Consider the following 20339-nt stretch of genomic DNA (forward strand, 5'->3'; position numbering starts at 1 on the left):
AGCATAGTACTTTGGCATAAAGTTTACAGTAACACCATGTTAAGAAACAAGCACTAGTTAAATCCAGTCCTTGGTGGCTGAAGAGCAAAGGATCATCTCTTTCAAGATAAGTCTTAAAAGTCTGACAAATGCTCACATGAGATCCTGAACAGACATGATCTGCAGCTGTGTGGAGTCTCCCACAAATAAATTTTCTTTGGTATTGCTTGCATTCATAGGAAACGGGTGTTCCTATTTCTGCTACTTGTGATGCAGATGCACACTTGGAAGGAGCTGGTTTATGCCATCACATCCTCTGCTCTTGTGGCCTCCTCCCTTTTGGATTCACACATCTCCTTCCCCTACAGCATTGATGTACAGCCAGAAATCCAAATGGCTGAATATTAAATGGGCTTTGTACTTAACTCGCGTAACAGAGCTAGGGTGCACCACCTCCTTTCCTAAACTCTGGTCAACAGGAGTATATAAAGCTCCAGTGCGTTTAGATGCCACTTGTCTTGCAGGGGATTTGCAATAAGCTCCTCCCCCACCCCGCCTTTTTGTGTTTTAATGGCTGTTATTTTCTATACGACAGGCAGAATTTTAGTATTGCAGGACTGCAAGCTCAAATAGAGCTTTGCAAGGATATAATCTATTTTTTTGTTCATTAAAAAGTAGAAAACTTGAACCTGTAAGTTTGAAAGATTCCCTTCCAAGTATCTCAGTTGCAGCTCCATGTAGTATATAATTTCTTAAATAGAGAAAGCATTTGTATTTGTGCAAAATCACCTATGTTGTTTAAATGGATGTTAATGGGGATGATAAAATACAGCTGTTCAGCACCAAAGATGGAGAAAATAGAACTGTATTGAATGGAGGATTCCACTCCAGGCTGTGGCATTGGAGATGTCTGCTGCATTGTGGAGTGGCTGCTCTGCCACTTCTGATTTTTCAGAAGGAACAGATTGTATTTTTCCATCATTCAAATGGAAAATCTACCAGTCCATTTTTCTGTCTCCTGTTCCTACATGGCAGGATAACAACAGCATCACAGAGATCATCAGGCCATAGAACCTTTCTGCAAACAATTAAAAACTTGCTGTGGAAGCAGAGGCTCTCACTGCTGTGTGGGTAGAGGCGAATGTTTGCCTCTAAGTGCTCAGGAGGCTATTCTAAACTTGTGTCATAACTTGTGTTATTCAGCGCTCTTCTTGATGTTGTCTTCAAATGTTATTGCTTGTTTACGCTCTTTGTGACGTTTATGAACCAGAATGTAATAATGGTAGGTATTGTAAGAGTTCAGGAGAAAACTTAAAATGCAATCTTTCGAGGCCAGCAAGGAGTACGTATGTTATATTGGGGAAACAGCCATATCCTTGGATGGGTTATATTGAGTTTTACACTTGTTTTCTGAAGTATCAAGCTTTTGAAGAGAATTGTGGAGACCTTTCATTTAATGCTGAAATGGGCATAGTACTACTTGCCAAAAACATACTGAGGTATAGTCAGGGTGGTGCTGACATGCATTAGCTTTAGCCACACTTAGATAGGAGGAGATAAGAGGTGTTTTTAAAAGGCATAGAGTTAACATCAATGACATAAACTGTATTATTTTATTTAATTGTTTCTTGTCATTGCCAATGAGGTCAAATTAGGCTAGATTCTAAGAACTGTTTAATGTATTTTCAGAGTGCACTGTTATTGGATTCAGTACATTTGTACATTCAAGCCTTGTGCGTTTTTGAAGGCCTTAGCCTTATGATCTACATCATAAACATACACTTTGTGTACAGATTCTAGGAAACAAGAATCTGTTCTTCAAGAACTGCAATGTGTGGAGTTGGTGTCTGACCTTAGATACTGAAATGATTTTCTGCTCTTCCAGTTGAGTTGTATAAATAGAAGCATAAAGTTTGCTTACTCTTGCTGAATCTATAATATCAAGTAATTTGGCATATTTACAGCAGATCAATCTATTCAAGCAGACGTGAGTGCTTCATTATATGGGATTTGGAATATTTATTTCAGATTAGATTTAGTCTGGTCTCAGACTAAAGCAATCTTATTGTTCTTGTGGTTTGTTTTAAGTTTTCTGAAGTGAAAAAGCAATTAGTGCATTCTAGAGATGCAAATACCATTTGAACCTGTTGTACCTCGTAAGCATTAGAACATTTTTGGATATGGAGCTTCCAGTTACAGATGTAATGTTCAGATGAAAAAAACAGTCAAACTTTCAATTCAGGTACCTTTTCATTGTTTTTTCTATCACAGTGTTCCCATGCTTAATGAATGTGAGCAATATGATCTGCTTGGAAGTGTGAAAACACAAAACTGAAGCCCCAGGGCCCTAGACATGCTTCTGAATGCTCTAGCAGCAGATAGGTATGTGAACAGACTGACCTTAGGGTCCAGGCTCGGTGAAATTAGTCTCCTCCTGTGTTACGGCCATGTGCTTGTGGTTGGATTCAGTGCCTGGAGGCTCCTGAATGGTTAAGATAGGCTTATTCTAACCTAGGCAGAAACGAGTGCTGCTAACTGAATTGTATACGATCAAATGAAGAAAAAGGCCTACAAGCCTTACACTCACCTCCAATATATATTTTCCAGTTTCCAGTGGAATGTATATATTATGAATGTATATATTATGATTAAGGCAACTTAATCTCCTTCACTCTTGAACGCTACTAATACAGACTCTTCAAAACACTCGAGTAACAAGCTTCTTTAATAAGCTCTTTGTAGAGTAGAGGTCTCAAAATTGAATAGCTATCTTTACTTCGATAAGGAGATAGCCAGCAATGGTCTGTTTCTAGTTCAGCTCTTTATTCCTGCGGTATTACTGGCAGTTAGCTTGACTTCATACACCTTAAATTGGTTCTGTGTGTGGGAGAGCTACAAGTCCCATTTATAGTAACTTTCCTTAGAACAAAACCAATGTAAGCAAAATTGTTTTTTTAACTGTCAGAGGTATCAATGTGAGATGCATGCTTTAGATTTTTTAATCCTTTTTTATTAGCTGTCACTAGTTGATATCTTTAAGACCATCTTTTCACACGATTACTTTTCCTGGATGGCTTTACTTTTTCCATTGTAACAGGAATAAAACCTTTTTTCTCTCGAGTAATTCTCTAGCCAGCAAGAAACCATTGAATGCCTTAGTGAAAGGGTCTTTATATGTCTTTATGCAAGTAGCTTTTTTTTCATTAAACTGGTGCATATCTAGATACTATAAATGTCATCTGGGTTCTTAAGGTTGTCAAAAATGAATAGTTTGTTTCTTCTTGCTGTCTGAATTTTATCTGACAAAATGAAGTTCAATATAAAGCACAGATAGGTAATGAAAACAGCTATTGTGCAGGTAGAAAATCTGTGATTAATTAAGTGGGTGGCATCTGGATGTGACCGGCATCTGGATGTGACCAGCATCTGTTTGTGAAGGGCTGTAAACAGCATCAAAGATTTGTGAGCATTAGGTCTGTGGACAGCAGGAAATATTTGAAAGCCAAAGTAGGATCAAATGTTTGGGTAAAAATTATGGTTATAGCTAACCACAAATCAAGTGAGAGCCGTTAGAATGTTGTTTGTTATCCTGTGGTTGAATGTAAATTCTCAACATTGCTTCTTTGATTTGTAAAGCAAATGAGGGTTAGGCTGCAACCTTGAAGACATGTGAGATGTTAAAGTAAGACAGGAAGGCTGTGCTGTCTTTGTTGTGCTCTGCCTTTGGAAGTTTTCTGAAGGTATCTCTTGCTCTACAGGTATAGGCATGGCTCCTCGCTGTTGAACACCCTGCTTGTTTTGTTTACGCTGAAGGATTTGCACCACTGGACCTCACACTTTTGTTTGTACACATTAAGTACCTCATCAGTAAAATAATTAAAAAGCTGGCTGTATGGTGTAATTTGCTTGCTGTTTTGTTAGAATGCTATGAAGTGCATACATTTTGGCTCCCTCAGGGATCAGCAAAGATGAAAGCAGTTCCTGGAAATCTGTATTGTTCTTCTCATTTACAAATAGCTCTGGTCAATGAGGTGTACATTTCCTGGGAATCCCACCAGGAGAGGGGATGTAGTGGCATGTTCTAGCTATTACTCTCCAGCACTCATAAAATCTTCACTGGTGTGTCATTTTATACCTGTCACGGATGGATAGCAGTGAAAGGAATAATCTTCATCTAACTGTAGGAGTTAAATCTGTGAGTTCATATGTAGAGGTCAAAGGTTTTAACAGTGGCCAGAGAAAACCAGTATTGTTATCCTCAGCTTCCTCACCTGTTGAGGAGAGAGCCATCTAGCCAATCTGTAGGCAGCCTTGCTTAGATTTGGGGTGGGGCGGAGGGAACAGAAAAACTAGGGTCCTCCCTAGTGGAGAGGAGAGAGATGTATCAAAGGCAAGAAACAAGAGTTGGGGTGGAAGTGTCAGAAACTGGCTGTCTAGGGAAGTAAGTCCACTAACACAAACTAATTGCAGAAGATGAGGATCCAAAGCTTTCAGATCCCAAAACAGTACATGCTTTCTTGTTACTAATCTAATGTACCTCCTGCCTAGAGGGAAAGGATTAAATGAGCAGCATTTCTGTGAGTTCCAGCACATGTTCTGGTGCATGGAGTTATACTGGCCGAGTTGCAGGACTTCCATTTGAACTTCATGTGGTTCCTGCCTGCCCTTTCCTCCACCCTGTTAAGGTCCCTCTAAGTAGCAGTCCTGCTTCCCATATCTTGCCTGCTCCCTGAAATTTGGTATCACCTGTACATTTGCTGACAGCACACTTTCATCTTACTGTCCACGTCCTTAAAGAAATGTTAAACAGTACTGACTCCAGTAGGCCTCCCAGAGGGATGCCGCTGGTACGTGCCTGTCAGTTGGATTTTGGAGCAGTGATCGCTACCTTTTAAGTCTGGCAATCCAGCTGGTTTCCCCCCCACCTTGTTGTCGACTTACCCAGTCTGGATTACTCTGGTTTGGCTTTAAGAATACCGTGTCAAAGGCCTCGCTAAAGTCAAGGTAAAAAATACCCACTGTTCTCCACTTATCCACTGAACTAGTTATTTAATCACAGAAGACAGTAGCTTGCTCAGGCATGACTTAACCTTGGTAAACCCATGGTTGTTTCTCCAAATAACTTTTTTGTCCTTCATGTGCTTGGAAATGACTTTCAGGAGGATTGGCTCTGCGGTCTTTCTGAGGACTGGGATTAAGGTGACCAACCTGCAACTGAGTCTCAGGTCCTCCTTCTTGCCCTTAATGAAGATGGATGTGGCACTTGCTTTTTCCAGTCGTTGGGCATTGCCACTGATCACCACGACCTCACTGTGATGTCATCCAAATCCACTGGCACCTTTGGTTGCATCCCGTCTAGTCCCAAAGATTTATATATGTAAAATTTTCTCAGGTACTCCCTAATCGTTTTTTTCTCTACTCATTTCCACAGCCTCAGTGGGAGTGATTTAATTTTACACAAAAAGATACGCAATTGGAAAAAAATAGAATATATACTTCTGTTTGATGCACTTAAAACCAAAAGTCATTTAAATTCGTTAGTAAATTTTGGATTGTGAAGACCATGGAATTGACATTGTTCTGCCTTGTCAAATCCATAAAGAGGCTGACTCCCGTGACTTGGCAAATTTCCAGTTGATGTCAACTTTGAAGTCAATGAGAATTCCTTTTGAGGAAAGACAGCAGTATTTGGATTTAAATATTTATTTATGATTGATAAATGAAGTCCACCTGGTCTCCAAACAAGAACAGATGATGCAAGAAAAATCAGTTTGAGAGTTTCTCCTTTGTTTCAGTTTTGCTTAACATTTTATTTCAGATTAAAATACGTCCCAAACCAAAAGAAATCTTTAGATTGACTGATAAATATTAAGAATATACTACTGATAAAAAAATAGCAGAGGCTAATTTGGGAAGAAGTGCAATACAAACTTTGTGTTTATGTGTAAGAAATTAACTGTTTATTGCGTGGACCTTCTACATTTTGATTTCACAAGGATTGTAAGTGCCACCTTGTGGACAACATTATTAATCTTGTATCTTGTTATAAGACAGAAGTTGGTGAGGTAGGATAGTAAAATTTAGTTTCAATTTCTGTGACAGAAATTAGTTACATTTTCTTTGGAGATTGGAGGATTTTGATTTATTGTATTTTACAGTATTTTTAATTGCTATTCTGAGACTTTACCTTCTTAATTAGTGTATGAGTATTCTGCAAGAAATCTCTGAAGTCACAAGAATTTATTACTATTGGCTTTGATGGCTGTGAATAAAGCCACATGCAACTAGTTTTACTGTGGTGTCTTACTACTTCATGATTTTTGCAGTTCTTGCTGAAATGCCTTTGTTGGTCACTCTCAGATCCTGAATGCTAGCTTGTGTGGATCACAGATTTGGTTTGAATGGCAATTTGTTACATGATATGTAGAACTTTACTAAGGATTTTTAAATTGCAGAAAACAAGGTCTTTTCATTAGTAAGTTCCCCTTTTTCTCAGCTACCCAAGCTCTAATAGTCACCAGATAGCCCCACCCAGCTTGAGAGGGGACCAAGCCTTTGTTCCCAGTAGTGTTAAATAATACAGCCTTTTGTTAGTAATTTAAAACCTTTCAAGGATTTTTTTTTTTGTCAAATCTTTTAACATTCCTAGATTAATAAGAAAAAAACCCCAGTGTTTCCCCTTAGCTTTAAGAAGAATGTAGAAGCATGCAGGAACAGATATATTCTCCATTTATTTTCTTCTTATCACACATTACTAGGAACTTCAAGACGGTCTAGGTTTTGAACTACTGTTGGTTGCAGTGTTACATCATGACAAACAGTAAAATGTAGGTAACAACTGCACCGTGCAAACTCCCACTGATAGGGGAAAAAATAAAGTTGTGAATTTTCTGCTTATTTTGACTTGGAGAGTTTTAGCTTATCTACAGCAATATAAATTTGCCTTTGGGGGGGTTCTTTTTTTCTATTTAGTAAGCAAGCTGCATTGCTCAAAGCAGGAGATCTTTTTCCTTTGACTGGAACTTGGAGTAGTGGGGCAGTTTGACAGGCAGAGGGAAAAGAGATACTAATGTGATCAGTCTCATCTACAGTGTCAGGAGCAACAAGGACATGCTGATCGGTAGAAGGTGAACCTGGAGCTGAGAATCACAGCAAACCAGGCAGACAGTGGCCTTACCAAAAAGGGTGTGTGTGTCCCCAGGTTCAGAGCAAGTAGGGCAGGTTTGATGGTTGCCAGACTCAGACAACAGTCCAGATGTCAAGGCCAGTCCCTAATGATGATCGCGATCCTATGTCAAGCCAGAAAATCAAGCCAGCGGGTCAGGACCAGAGTCAGAATCAGGGTGGTACAAGATCCGGTACAGGTATACCTGTCCTTTAGAAGCACCTCCGGAGAAAAAGGAGGGCAGGAGGCATCTCAGCTCTGTGGGTTCAAGGCTGGATGGCGACATTATGAAAGTTAGCCTTGAGCCTGGGCAGCTAACCTCCCAAGAGTGGTACACAAGATCTGAAACAGGGAATAAACTCAGCTTTGTCTAGTTCAGAGCCTGGGAAACCAGGCTAAAGAGGTTTTATCCTACAACTGCCAAGCTCTGGTTGTAGCGTTTCTGGAGACCTTCCTAGGGAGTGCAATGCCAGAATCTCTAGCCAGTCCTGCTCTATCGGATGCAGCTGCAGCCCTGAAATCTCCGAGGTGCTCACACTGTGTTTAGAAAGCAGGAAAAAGAACCCATCTGCCTTCCTGGACAAAGCCCTTTTTGTAAGCCTGCTTTCATCATATGATTCTTACATGTTTTGCAATGTGGGCTGAGTTACCAAACCATGCCAACACAACTTCTATTAAGCTGATGTTGACTTAACTAGAACTGAACCTAAGCAGCTTCAGGCCCAGAACTGGAAACCTGAAATGAGCCAAAAACCATTCTGGTTTCACTTTCTGCTTCTCTGTCTTTTATGTTTAGTTTCCCAAGACCTTATTCAACCTAATTATTTGCCCAATTTTACTGTTTTCGATTGTAGTGTAATTGAGTCTCAGTGATGGATGTGATTGCCTAGCTCTTCCCATTCTCACTGTCAGTTTTTCTTAGCTTCCACCATTGTGTTCCAGGTTGTGTGTTAAATGGCATCAGTATTTTCTGTGTTGCATTGGGGACCAACAAAACTTGATGTCTTTTTGTGACATCAGTGCAGAAGGAATTGATTCAAAATGGGTCTTCAAATCAGAAGAACTCTAATAAAATTACATTCTTATAACTTGCTTTGTCAAAAGGCTAAAATGGATTACATGTGTGTATCTAGATGTTGTCTTACCCAAATGGATATTTGATGGATGAATAACAGATTGATAAAGCAGCAAAGCTGGTGTTCAGATTTCATACTTTATTAAAGGTGGGTGTCGTGTTTGCTAAATTAGTTTAAATCTTGTATCAGTTCTAGAGATCCCTGAGATAAATCCTGTAGGTAGTTACAGTTCTGTTTATGTGAGAAAGAATGTTGTAAATAACAAATAAAGGAGTTGGTATGCAGTTTGGTCTTGGGAGCATATGTGCAAACTTTTGGTTCAGAAATTGCAAACAAGTTCTGTGAATAGATGACTGAAAGGGGAACAGACAACATCACTAAAAATGCATATGGAAGCTGCTCAGACTTACCGAGGGAAAACACAGCTAACCTCTGAGACAGCAACACTGGCGTGCCTCTTCAAGTTTTGAAGGCAAGATCTTAACGAGGGAACTAGTGTGTAAGAGAATTCCCAGAAAGGCAAATATTTACAGCTTTAGCTTGAAGCCCCTGTCACAGACAGGAAAAAAAAGTGTTGTGTATTACAGACAACAAGATTTACATACAAAATGCTTTGCTAAAAAGTTAATAACAGTGTTTGCAGGTGTGAATGTAACATTGAGTGGGGTAAACCTTTTAGGTAAATTGGGATTCATAAAAAAATTTCTGGTTCTGGCTGCAACAGCAATGATTGTTTCCAGTGGCAAAAGTGTGAAAGAAATTAAGGTATCTGTGAACCAACCACCAAATAAAAAAGGCTATCGGTGATAGTGTTAAAATATTTTTTTCTTCATATTATTTAGCTTTTTGTAATTGTCCTGGTGGGCTTGAGGTTTGTTTAGCTTAAGGTGAAATTTGAGGACTAAACAGTAGAATCATAAACCAACTGAGAAAACGAACAACACTGTATTCCTTCAGAGTTCAAGACCCTTATAAGACTAGATGCAGACAGAGAGTCCCCATGGGGACCTCCTAAATTACCGTTGGAGGTGAAGGGCTCTGAAAGGCCGTTAATCATGCTGCATTTGTGGGACAATGAGTCCCACCAAGTTGAAAATCCTCCACACTTACAAAGGGCCATGAAGTAAATTGTGATTTCAGTAAACTATTCCTAGTGATCAAGAACAGTAAATTATACTTTTGCATGTTTTGTAGATGGCATTTCACTGGAGACTGGAGCTAATTCCTAGGCCCAACTCCCACTGACTTCAAAGGGAGCCTTTCCACTGATTTCAGTGGGATTTGGATCAAGAGTAACTATTGTAATACAAATATGTTTCTCCATGAAATAGATATTGTTGGATATCTGACCACTTACTGCACGTATACTATGCTTATTAAATGTGTGTGTGTGTGTGGGGATTAGAAGAGATCCAGAAGAAAACATTCTTACTAATCCTTTTAAAGCCCCCTGCATATTCTTGGCTCAAGAACCCACTTCATTCACGCAGATGCATGTGTCTAGACCACAGTCACTGAGTAGAGATGTTTTATGTGAAGGTAATGCACCATCTTTTAGCATAATTGCTCCACAAGGGAGCTAAAAAAAAAAAATAAATCTAGTATCCACTAGATGTTACATCATGAGGAGATCTGGAATATTTAAAGGAAGGAGAGTTGGACACTGCATACAACTAACTGCTGGTGAGAAAATGAATTACCAGCTTTTGGAGCTGAGCAGCTTTATGCTGTGACTGACTTCATCACTGCATGGTTTTTGATTGGGAAGGAGAAAGAAGAATCCATTTAGGGACTGAGGAGAAAAAACAAGGAATTCTTGTAAAGGTGGAGGGCAGAGTACTTTCTAAGTGTATAACGGAGCAGGCTTGTGTCTTCTGGCAACTTCTCCTGAGTAAGACATCAATGGAATACCATGGGGGTGAAATCCCAGATGGCCAGTAATTTGACAAGCTCCTTATGCTGTAACCCCAAATGTCCTTGTATAAAAGTGGCTTGGTAACAATAATTCATGCAATGTCATGAAGTAGCATGCGTAATTTTTAATTGTCAGCAGTTATGTTATCTGTATATGCTTTTTTCTTTTAAGAGCTCTTACTTCTGTCATGCTCCTGCCCAAAGGCTTTTGAATTCTGAACGACAGTCTGCCTGCCAGCAAAGGAGCGCCTCAGAAAATGCACAGGGCTCCCTTGCGTCAGGTAGGTCAGAGAGGTGGAATTTCAGAATCAAATACTGCATGACAACATTTCAGCGTTGAGCTGAAATATGTAAAGCAGAGCTCTGTGTGAAAGCAAACCAACCTTCGTGCTCAGAATTTGCCCATAGGTTTGAGAGAACAGAAAAGCTGATGCTTCCCAGAGCCAATAAATAAAATTCAATTATGGTAATGCAATAAAAGCTTTGCAGTATGTGTTCTTAAAATCATGGTATAGTGGACATTGCAAAGTACAGTTGTTGAATTCAGTCATTTTAATTTCCTCTATTCTGGGCTTTCCAAATAATGTCTGTTTAAAAGAGTTACAGAGCCTCTAAGTAATACCAAAATGCTGTTAACTAGAAATGAAAGTGAAGATTTAACAAGACAATAAATGCCTTGTCCATCTTGAGCAAAATGCGCAAAGGAAATGAATAGTATGTTTAGGAAAAGTAATGACTGTTAAATGTTTCCAATGATCTGTTCAAGCATTTAAGGTGAGAAATTAAAATAAAACAAAGCCAAAAAAGAACCAACAGTGTTTACTTCACTGATACGTTAAGTTGAACAAATATTAGGAGAATTACATTCACAAAGAAGAAACTGCAGTTTAATTAGCCTGTGTCTGGGCTCTCTTTTACATTTTTCCTCTTTGTCTTCCTCCCTTTACCTCAGCCATTTCTCTAAGCATTTGCGGTCAATTTGAATGGTGGGATTCCAGTATTTTCTGTAAACACAAATGACCGGGTACATCTTCAAAAGGATTACTGAACTCTGGTAACTAGATCAGCCGGTATTCTGTATCCATTTGAAATTAAGCATATGTTAGCAGCCAAAAGAAAAGGAAAAAGTGCTGTTGAGTTGTTAGTGCCCTGAAGAATGTAAGTAGTATATCAACGAGCAGCAACAGGAGGGAGGTAGTAACGGTAGTAGAAAGGGATAATTGCGATTGAATTGATTCTGCTCCCCCTCCCCTGATGCAGCAAGAAACAAGATGTTGCTTATAGTGTAAAAAGTGGCAAAATGAGTAATACCAGCAGTATGCAATAACGTGTTCTCAGGATTGAGAGAGCACCGAGAGCAGGAGCTCTGTGGATGACTGTGCCTCCTAACACCTTTTTCAGCTGCAAAGATTCCTACAGATTTCAGTGAACTTAGTTGAAATCTGTACAGTGTATTCTGAAATACAAATACTGGAAGGAGAGCTTTCTAGAAAGTGTTTGTCAATGTTTTTTCTGTAATTTATAATGGAGAAATTTATATTGTTCACTGTATGTTTGCAGAAGCAGAAAATATGAGTTATTAGAAGAGCAGTAGAAATGTAGTTAAGCTGCATTGAAGTGTCATTCCTACAGGTCATTGTTCTACAATTGGAGTCTAGTTAAGAATTCAGTTGATGCACAAACCAGAAAGAAATTAGTCTCACGTTCCCATAGCTATGTTGGCCCTGCAATGCTAGGGAAAATGAGACTTTTTTCCTGGTTTCTGCATCAACAGAGCTTCTAACTTGGTTCCACTTGCAAAACAATTTTCTTGAGGAATGACACGTCAATAGCAGCTTTAAATCTGAATATGGGAAACCAAGTAAAAATAGTGGTATAATGGAGGCATGGTCTGGGACTTACATCCGGAAGGAATTTGGGGTTCTCCCACAGACCTCCAGTGTGACTGCAGGTTGTTCGAGCAATCTTATCCTTCCAGATTTAAAAACAATCTGAAAAGGCGGCTGCTTATTCACCCCCTTCTCCTGACCATGTCCATGGGTGACTGATTTGTGGCTCTTGAACAGCTCAGTTATCGTCCCCACGTTGGCTGGCACTTTGTTGTGAGTGATGGTGGACTGTGATGTTGGGAGGGTGGCTTCATAGTCTGCATCTGTATGTGTGGGTTGTAGGTTTTCTTTGCCAGACATCCTGTCCTGTCCTATGTTTCTGGCAGCTGTATTCTGCTGTGGGATGTGGTGTTGTGACATCTCGTGGTGCTGGGTGCGCCAACTATGCCATGTATTTACAGGGTTTTGGAAAATGTCTTCTCTCTAAAGCCTGGGTACAATGGTGCCTGTAACAGCAAGCCCTGACTCGGGCATTTCTGTGCTTTGCACAAATAAAACCAAAATTTTCTCTGATGAATATAGAGGTTCTAATTATATGCAGTTACTTTTCTGCTTTTTAATAACTTAACGATAGTGCTATCCAATTCAAGGTATATTATCTGCTGCTTATCTTAAAAGTGTCTCTTGAGGATCTGGAGCTTCCCCTCTAGCCAACTCAAATTCAAGCCTGTATTCTAGAAGGAAATTCTATGCGGTTTGTCTGTATGCTGTTTAGCTGCCAACCATTCCAAGTGCTTGTGCACACACAGCCACAAATTCCTGTTTATCTCCAGGTTATACTTAGGCCATAACCAGTATGAAAATTCCAGGACATCAGATCTCTTCCTTGGCTTGCTGATGAAGTGCTTTGTATGTTGTCCCAAAACAGAAGCTGATTTCTCTTATAGATAAGTTGGTTTTAAATGAAACTGTTACAAAAATATACAGCAGCACTGTTTTTATAAAAATGCAGTTATATTCCCGGTCAGTGAAGAAGTCTCTGAGTTAGCATCTCAGCTCTTGGGAAGCTGTTTTACATCTTGCCCAAATGGTTACCTCACTTACGTCTCCTGGGGACAACACTGAATTTCTAATGTGCAAGTTCAATTGTGTCCATTTCACTACTGGTTGAATTACTAAGATTACGTCTTCCCATTTCTGTTTGACAGGTTTGGGAAGTAAAAACATCAGACTGTATATGGAGAAGATACCTGACATGGCAAGAAAAGCTCAGTCTACCTTAGAAATTTGTCTAGAATATAGGAAGCTGTTTATTAAAGTGGGGATGAAAGAAGGTCTAAGATGATTTTCTTAACAGCAAAACAATGAACAATGTAGAACAAGGGTTAGTTTAAAAGTTAAGGCTCCAGCATTTGGTAGAAAAGATCAAGAATGATGGAAGAATTGTCTTCCTGTTTACATGCTTTTATCACCTTTTAATTTTACCCTAAGTGGCTCTAATATTTCCTTTTTCTGTTAAATTGTTGCTGTATTTCTAGCTTATTATGACATCTTTCCGGACTTTCAGCTTCAGCTTTAGATTTTGGGAATGATTTCTTTATGCTTGAATGAGCTTTTTTTTTTTTTTTTTTTTTTTTTTTGGGAGACCTAATAAATATGTTCAGGAAATTTTAGAGTTAAGGGAAAAGCAAAATGACACTAAGAACATTTGTTACATTTCCCCCTTTTTTACAGTTCTTTTTCTTCTTCGTTGTTCTCAGAGATGCCATAGTTTATTTCATTTATTTTGAAAGGAGGGATTAGGTAAGTGTAGAGACCTTTTCTTCTATGGACTTCAGTTAGGCATGTGTCTGGGGACCTTGGAGGTCTTGCTCAAGAGGAAAACCAAGAGAGGAAGACTTGGAAGAGGCAGTTTCCGCTGACACTGTTATGGACAACTGGAACTTCAGTTTCTCTGACAAATTCAAAATTAAGCTAGTGGCAAACGAAAGCACTAAATTGTTGTTGTATAGCACCACACAGCCAACACAACCTCAGAAGATGTTGCAGTACTAATTATTAGCATAATTCTGTGGGAGAATTGTTATATTACAGTGTATAGCTTGGGGTAAAGTGATATTCCTTTATAGCGTAGTATGTGCCGATTTACAATATGAATACTGGAAATGCCAGACTCCTGACATTTGGATCAGAGCCTGTGATACCTAATTAAAAAAGATATATAGTTAGAATCCATTCATCCCATCTTCCTTATCTGAATGTCAATGAGAAACTAAATATAAATTTTGCAAAATCCTAAATGAGTCCTAGTAAATATCTTCTCAAAAATTCATGATCATTCTGAATTAATTCTGTAGATGGCTTGTTTTAAATGAAGTCTGACAAGTTTCATGAAGAGTTTGAACGGTAGTGTTACTGCCTCAATATTTAGTCTTTTTAGACCTTTTTATAGATATTCCAGGAAAAAAAGGCAGGAAGAAAATAATTTTACTGTAAGGGTGACTTATTTGATAATGCCAGCTAGGTGTTGTATATGATAGTACTGCTTTTATGAATTATCAGCTGGTATTCCTACATCAAAACCCTCAAATCTCTTATCTGGTAGAATTTCAGAATACTTTATCAAGTGGTCTTTGTTAAAGGCTTAAGAATGTAGGCAGGCTACTTCATTTCTTGCAGTCACTGTTAGGAGAGGATGTGCCCTCTGTTGAATTTCTCGAGAGTCATGTATCCTGGTTGGGTCTTAATCCTTGCTTGTTAATTTAAAGTCCTTGTGAGGTACCTGTGAAAAGTTTCTGTAGAGTATTTTACCTCTGGGTAAATAATCTGTTCTGCTTCTTGCTTGCCCTTCGTATATACATCTAATGACTGTATATTCTCTGGCTTAGGTGTCAGACTGCATAAAAATAGTTCTTATTCTGTTAATGCTTGAATCTCATTCTCTGTATGCTGCACAATCAGCATTCTAGATCTCTTTTCAGATTTACATAATATGTTATTGAGACTAATCTATTCAATTTTATAGCTGCTAACAGTACCAATGAAACTAGGTAACAGCAAGTGAGAGCTAAATATTAATAGAGAAGCATCTAGACATGCTTACAGGATGTCTTTTTTCTTTTAAATCTGTTTTTCTATTTTCAAAATTAAATAATGTGACAAGGATATGTATAGGTATTACCTATTTGCTTTGGTAGTTCTGTGTCAATATGCAGATTTTCTTATCCTGACATAGTATTTTTGTAATGTAAACCACGGAGTATTTGTATTAGTTTCTACTCAGGTATCTGGATGCTTAGAAGGCAAAGAGGCTCAAAACAGCTGATGTGAGAGTTGGAGGATCTTACTTTTCTTGTTCCTTAAATGCAGCAAATAATTAATCTGTACAGTGTTAAAGCAGGTCTCTCACCAGTAGCCAGGGATTATTCTGCTACCCACTTAACTTCTGTAGTGGTGTTTTAGGCCATGCACCTCGCTTGATTACTCGTGCTTGATTACTCTTCTCCTGTTACCCTGCCTAACATTTCTTTAGCAGGTGGATTAGTTCTGCTACATCCATACCTGTCCCTGACCCTTTTCGTAGAGTTTTTGACTTATACTTGAGTATGACTTCCAGTAAACAGGATATTCTTCTACCTTCTGGCCCTGTGGGTGCCCAGACTCCAAATTACTCATGTAATACAACTTTCAGCTAACTACCTGTCAATATAACTGATTTTTGAAGTTAATGGTGTTAATATACCACAACTCAGAACTGTGGCTTTCCTACCTGATAACACAATGCAGCTAAAGCAATGGAAGCAAGTTATTGTCATGTTTTATTATTTATGACACTCTGCCACATAGATTGCAATTTTTAATAGAATCTTTTACTGTTGGGATTGTAACATCTGTTTCCCATTTCAAGGATCAGCACTTCATGTTTTCAAATGCCTGGCACTAGGCCCATTCTATTGTATACATATTCTTAAATCCCTATTAAGTCCACCACTGAGTATTTCATCCATGTTGTCCCTTGTTTCTCTCAAGAGTTTTTATTTAGATTAATTTTGGCATACAGTTGGCTGTAATTTTTGAACAGGGTCTTTCATGCGAACTTGTAACTTAAAAGAGTTTCTTGAACCACTTTGCAAAAATAGTTGAGCAATACAGAAGATGTATAGGTAGTGCAAGTCCAATGTACCTCTTCTAAGAAACAACACTTTGCAAGAAAGTGTTTTAAAGGGACAGCTGTGTTCTAGATCTCCTCATATCGATAGCCAAGGAACAGCTTGCAGTAGTCCTGTCCAAAATCCTTTTGATGGGCAGAATGCATTCACCTTTGTCTTCTCATTCATCTTGTATTCACAATCCTAGTATTTCTACATTCACAGCAGGAATGTTGTGTGTGATGTGGCTCGAAAAGTGACATCTGCTTTTGGATTCCTTAAATGTGTACTACATGATGAAAAACAGCTGTGAATTCTTCATTGACCGAGGCCACCTTTCACCATTGTGAGAGTGTACTGGGCTGTTAAATTGGGTGTTAATGTATTTGTCACCCACTTTACGTCTCAAAGTTCCAGGGTTATACAAGAAGACTATCTGAGATTTCAGACCTATTTGCTTTTCTAGCAAAGCTTCTGATCTTTATATCTATTGACATAGTTAAGACTTACTTACGTTCCAACAGTAGTTATCAGAAGGAACACTCACAGTGGATTCCAGTTTGTATCACTTCTTACCGTAACACCATTTTTTCTTGCTGGTGTATCACAGTGTATTAGGCAATGTGATAAGGGGATTTATGTTTGCTGTGTATACAATGCTTAAATGTAATGAATACCACAGCCTGAGAGAACTTAGAAGTTGGTTTGTATTTTTATATAAATGTACATTAGCCAAGTAGCAAGGTGATACTTCTTAAATCTATAGTCATAACAGAAAAAAAAAAATTGCCGAATTATCAGTTCATTACAGTTGCGTGGATTCTACATTTTTGTTTAATTTGGGAGATTTCTGCTTACTAGCCTAGTTCTAAAAGGATGACTACCGTTACAAATCTCAGCACAGCTTCAAGCATCTGTTTAAAAGCAGAAAGAAACAGAATCAGCTTGCCAGAAAGGTGTTTCTTTCATCTTCCCCAAATTACTCTGGACCAAGGCCCAGGACATCTTAAGTATTGAGTCCTGGACCCATAACAGGTGTCTGATCCAATATGTTGTGACCTGTCTGTGCTAGAAAGCTAGTTAGAAAGGGAGAGTCCCATAGAACACGTGGGACGCAGGCTTCCTATATGATATCGTTGCTGGATCTGGAAATATTAGAGAGTACCTAGGCATTTTTATATGCCTGCCTAAACTGTATTAAGCAAATGTCAAGGTTTTCTAGAGTGTATTAGTTATAACTGGCCTCTTCTTCTGAAACCTATGCAATGTTCATCTTTAAAGCACATAATTTCCATGGAAGCCCCAGTTTATTTATATCTTAATGTTTATTGTATTTATTATGTTATTTATCTTGTGTTATTTATTTGTTATCTTAATATGTATCTTATTTATATACCTGTGGTTCTGTGGCTTTTTTCCTCATTGTCAGCTGTTGGTTTCAAATTATTAGGTCCTTGTCTCCAGTGACTCGTTCTGAGTATCTTTCTCAGTCATTTCTGTGAAAGAGCATTTAAACATCACAGTCACTTTTTGTGACACCGGCTCCTTTTATCCTATATGAGAAGAATTCCAAATAGTACAGCCAAAGATTGACAGCTGTTTTGTATGTCAGTCAATATTTGACTAAGACAGACATGTGAGTTTAAAACAGGTTTGATATTTATTCCCTACAAAGGAATCCCATTTGTACTGCTTGGTTGTGTTTCTTCTGTGAGAAGTAGTTCTGTTCAGACTGACCACAGTAGTTCTGCATTACGGTCTCAATGAATAAAACACACTTTTCTCTATTCTCTTTTACTTGCTAAGAGGAAGAAAATTGTATTAACCTGTCTGGGACTCAGTAGTGATGGAAAACACCATTAAACTTTTAGACTAGGAATTCATATTGTATAACACCTCATACTTGAAAGGATTCCCTCCATAAAACAACTTGCTGGCAGTGGAAATTTTCTGAAAATCACGGTATAACATAGACTGATGCTACGTACTACGACATTTCCATCCAAAAAATATATGGTAGAGAAAGTGTAAATACTCTCAGCAAAATATCCTTCAAGGAGGACTAGTATAGAGATTAATGAGTCATTGGACCCAGCTGTCTTAAACTTAGATTGCTCACATTTTTCAGATTGTTTTAGCAGGTCTGACATCGTATTGCATGATTTGGTATAGTGACACTTTCAATTCCTATGTTTAAGCAAGCATATTACTTTGTTAGTAATAAAACTTATTTTGAGGCAAAACCAAAAATTGAACTCATACATGATTTTAAGATTTCAGTCAAGCGATGCAAATGCAAGATGTTAAACCAAGTGTTTCTATTTGAATCCAAAATCTTGAAATCATGCAACGATCTGCTCACACTAGACTTGATAGCATGAAACAGACTTTTAGTTACCAGGTTATCCCACCATGAAACACAGAGTGCTCGGGAATCTCCTTCATTCTCTTGCTTTGTGACTACAAACAGGTATCATCATCAAGCTGCATGTGATCCTGGCAGTGATGAGTTAGATGGTTTTGTCTGTGTTTCTTGGATAGTCATAAAAAAAGATGTTGGGTGTTAAATATTTACATTGGAACTAAGCAGGCTCTGGCTTGCAGTTTAGAACATTTTTCACAGCAAGGGCCAAGCGTTCATATTGGGAATAGGAGAGAAATACAGTGATGCCAAGGCTGAAGATACTCCCTGTGTTGTTAGCTGGTGGTATCAAAAAATTCTTTTTCTTTCCCTTCCTACTTGGATGTTTCCTTCCAGGAAAGACCATAAAACAATAATTAACCATTTTTTCAACAAGAATTTGCAAGTATTTTTGACAATTTGAAATAATAGAACAATGTCATTTATTCTGTACATTTTCCATCAAATTACTACGTTTCATAAAATATGTGATAGGCTTCTGTTCTACTGACTCATGGAATACTTTATTCTTATCTGAGTGAGAATGAGAAGTTCTTTTTTGCATGTGCCAGTTAATCATATAGATATATGTTAAGCTTTCATCATAAATGTTATTTAAAGTCTGTAAATACAAAAGAACAAGGTCAAAGAACAGAAATGTTTCTGTAAGGGAGGGGATGGCCTCTACAATATGTGAACTTCTAAAGCTCAATAACCGCAGAAGATATTTTTTTTCTTGTTTATGTCAAATCTTTAACATTTTTTCTACCCTTTAATTTACATTATTTTAAATTATTCCAATTTTTAAAACTAATTTTTTAAAAACTATTCAATTTTTTTTTTTAAACTGTCCAAGCGGGTGTTACTGAGTGGGTTGAAGATTTTCTGCTCCGTGAACAGTAGGATCACTTCTATAACAGTACAGTCTATAAAGACTTTTTAGAAACCCCCTTTGGTGAGAATAGGCTCAGTGCTCATTTTTAGAGGAGATTAAGACAACACAACTTCTGCTTTTGTAAAAAGCCCATTTTTGGATCATAAGAAAATCATAACTCTTCACCTCTTTTCTGACTAGCAGCTACAGGAAAGATGTTAAGAGATTCTTTTCTTTCAGCCAAGGACGGTGTAGTCAGCAATGATCAATGCATTAGTGTTCTTTAGTTCTTTAGTGTATTCTTGTATTTTGGGTAACAGGCTGTAAAAACCTGTCGGCTATCTTGAAATCCCTATGTCTGTGAACCCTCTGGTTTTTATTGCCTTTTTGCATACGGAAAAACAAGGGAAGAAATAGCTGAAATGCTAATACACAAAATCTGTTCAGGATGGAATCTTCTCTGAAAGTCATACTGTCCCTGGTTGTTACGGCTGAAGTCTGCAGTTGTAAGATCTTGTAAAAAGAAATCTTATTTTATTTTGCAGAGCATTGGCTGTGACGACTATTTGGGTTCAGACAAGGTGATTGACAAGTGTGGAATATGCGGAGGGGACAACACTGCTTGCAAGGTTGTGTCCGGAGTTTTCAAACACACGCTAACAAATCTCGGCTACCACAAGATAGTGGAAATTCCCGAAGGAGCTACTAAAATCAACATTACTGAGATGTCAAAGAGCAACAACTATTTGGGTAAGTTGCATCTCAGTGAATGAAGCACTGTTTGTGTGCTTGTGCAACTGGGTGGAGGTTATGCCAGGAAAGGCCACCTAAGCAGTGTGAAATAGATGTCAAGAAGAAGAGAGGAAAAGAAAGCGGGGGGTGGTGGTTGGGGGGGTGGTGGAATCATTAAATAGGCATTGCGATCAGAACTAACTGGCAGTTTATAATTCTGG

At 38.3% G+C, this 20339-nt stretch overlaps 1 protein-coding gene across 3 annotated transcripts in view; it reads left to right on the top strand.

Moving 5' to 3' along the window:
• Positions 1-20339, top strand: part of THSD4 (thrombospondin type 1 domain containing 4) — a 302859-nt gene that overhangs the window by 210932 nt on the left and 71588 nt on the right. For all 3 annotated transcript variants that reach the window (XM_063346574.1, XM_063346575.1, XM_063346576.1), the window contains one exon: positions 19932-20136. In XM_063346574.1, coding sequence (XP_063202644.1) covers positions 19932-20136 — 205 coding nt within the window. The remainder of the gene's footprint in view (positions 1-19931; positions 20137-20339) is intronic.

Source organism: Chroicocephalus ridibundus, chromosome 9, assembly GCF_963924245.1.
Source record: "Chroicocephalus ridibundus chromosome 9, bChrRid1.1, whole genome shotgun sequence".
NCBI lineage: Eukaryota > Metazoa > Chordata > Aves > Charadriiformes > Laridae > Chroicocephalus > Chroicocephalus ridibundus.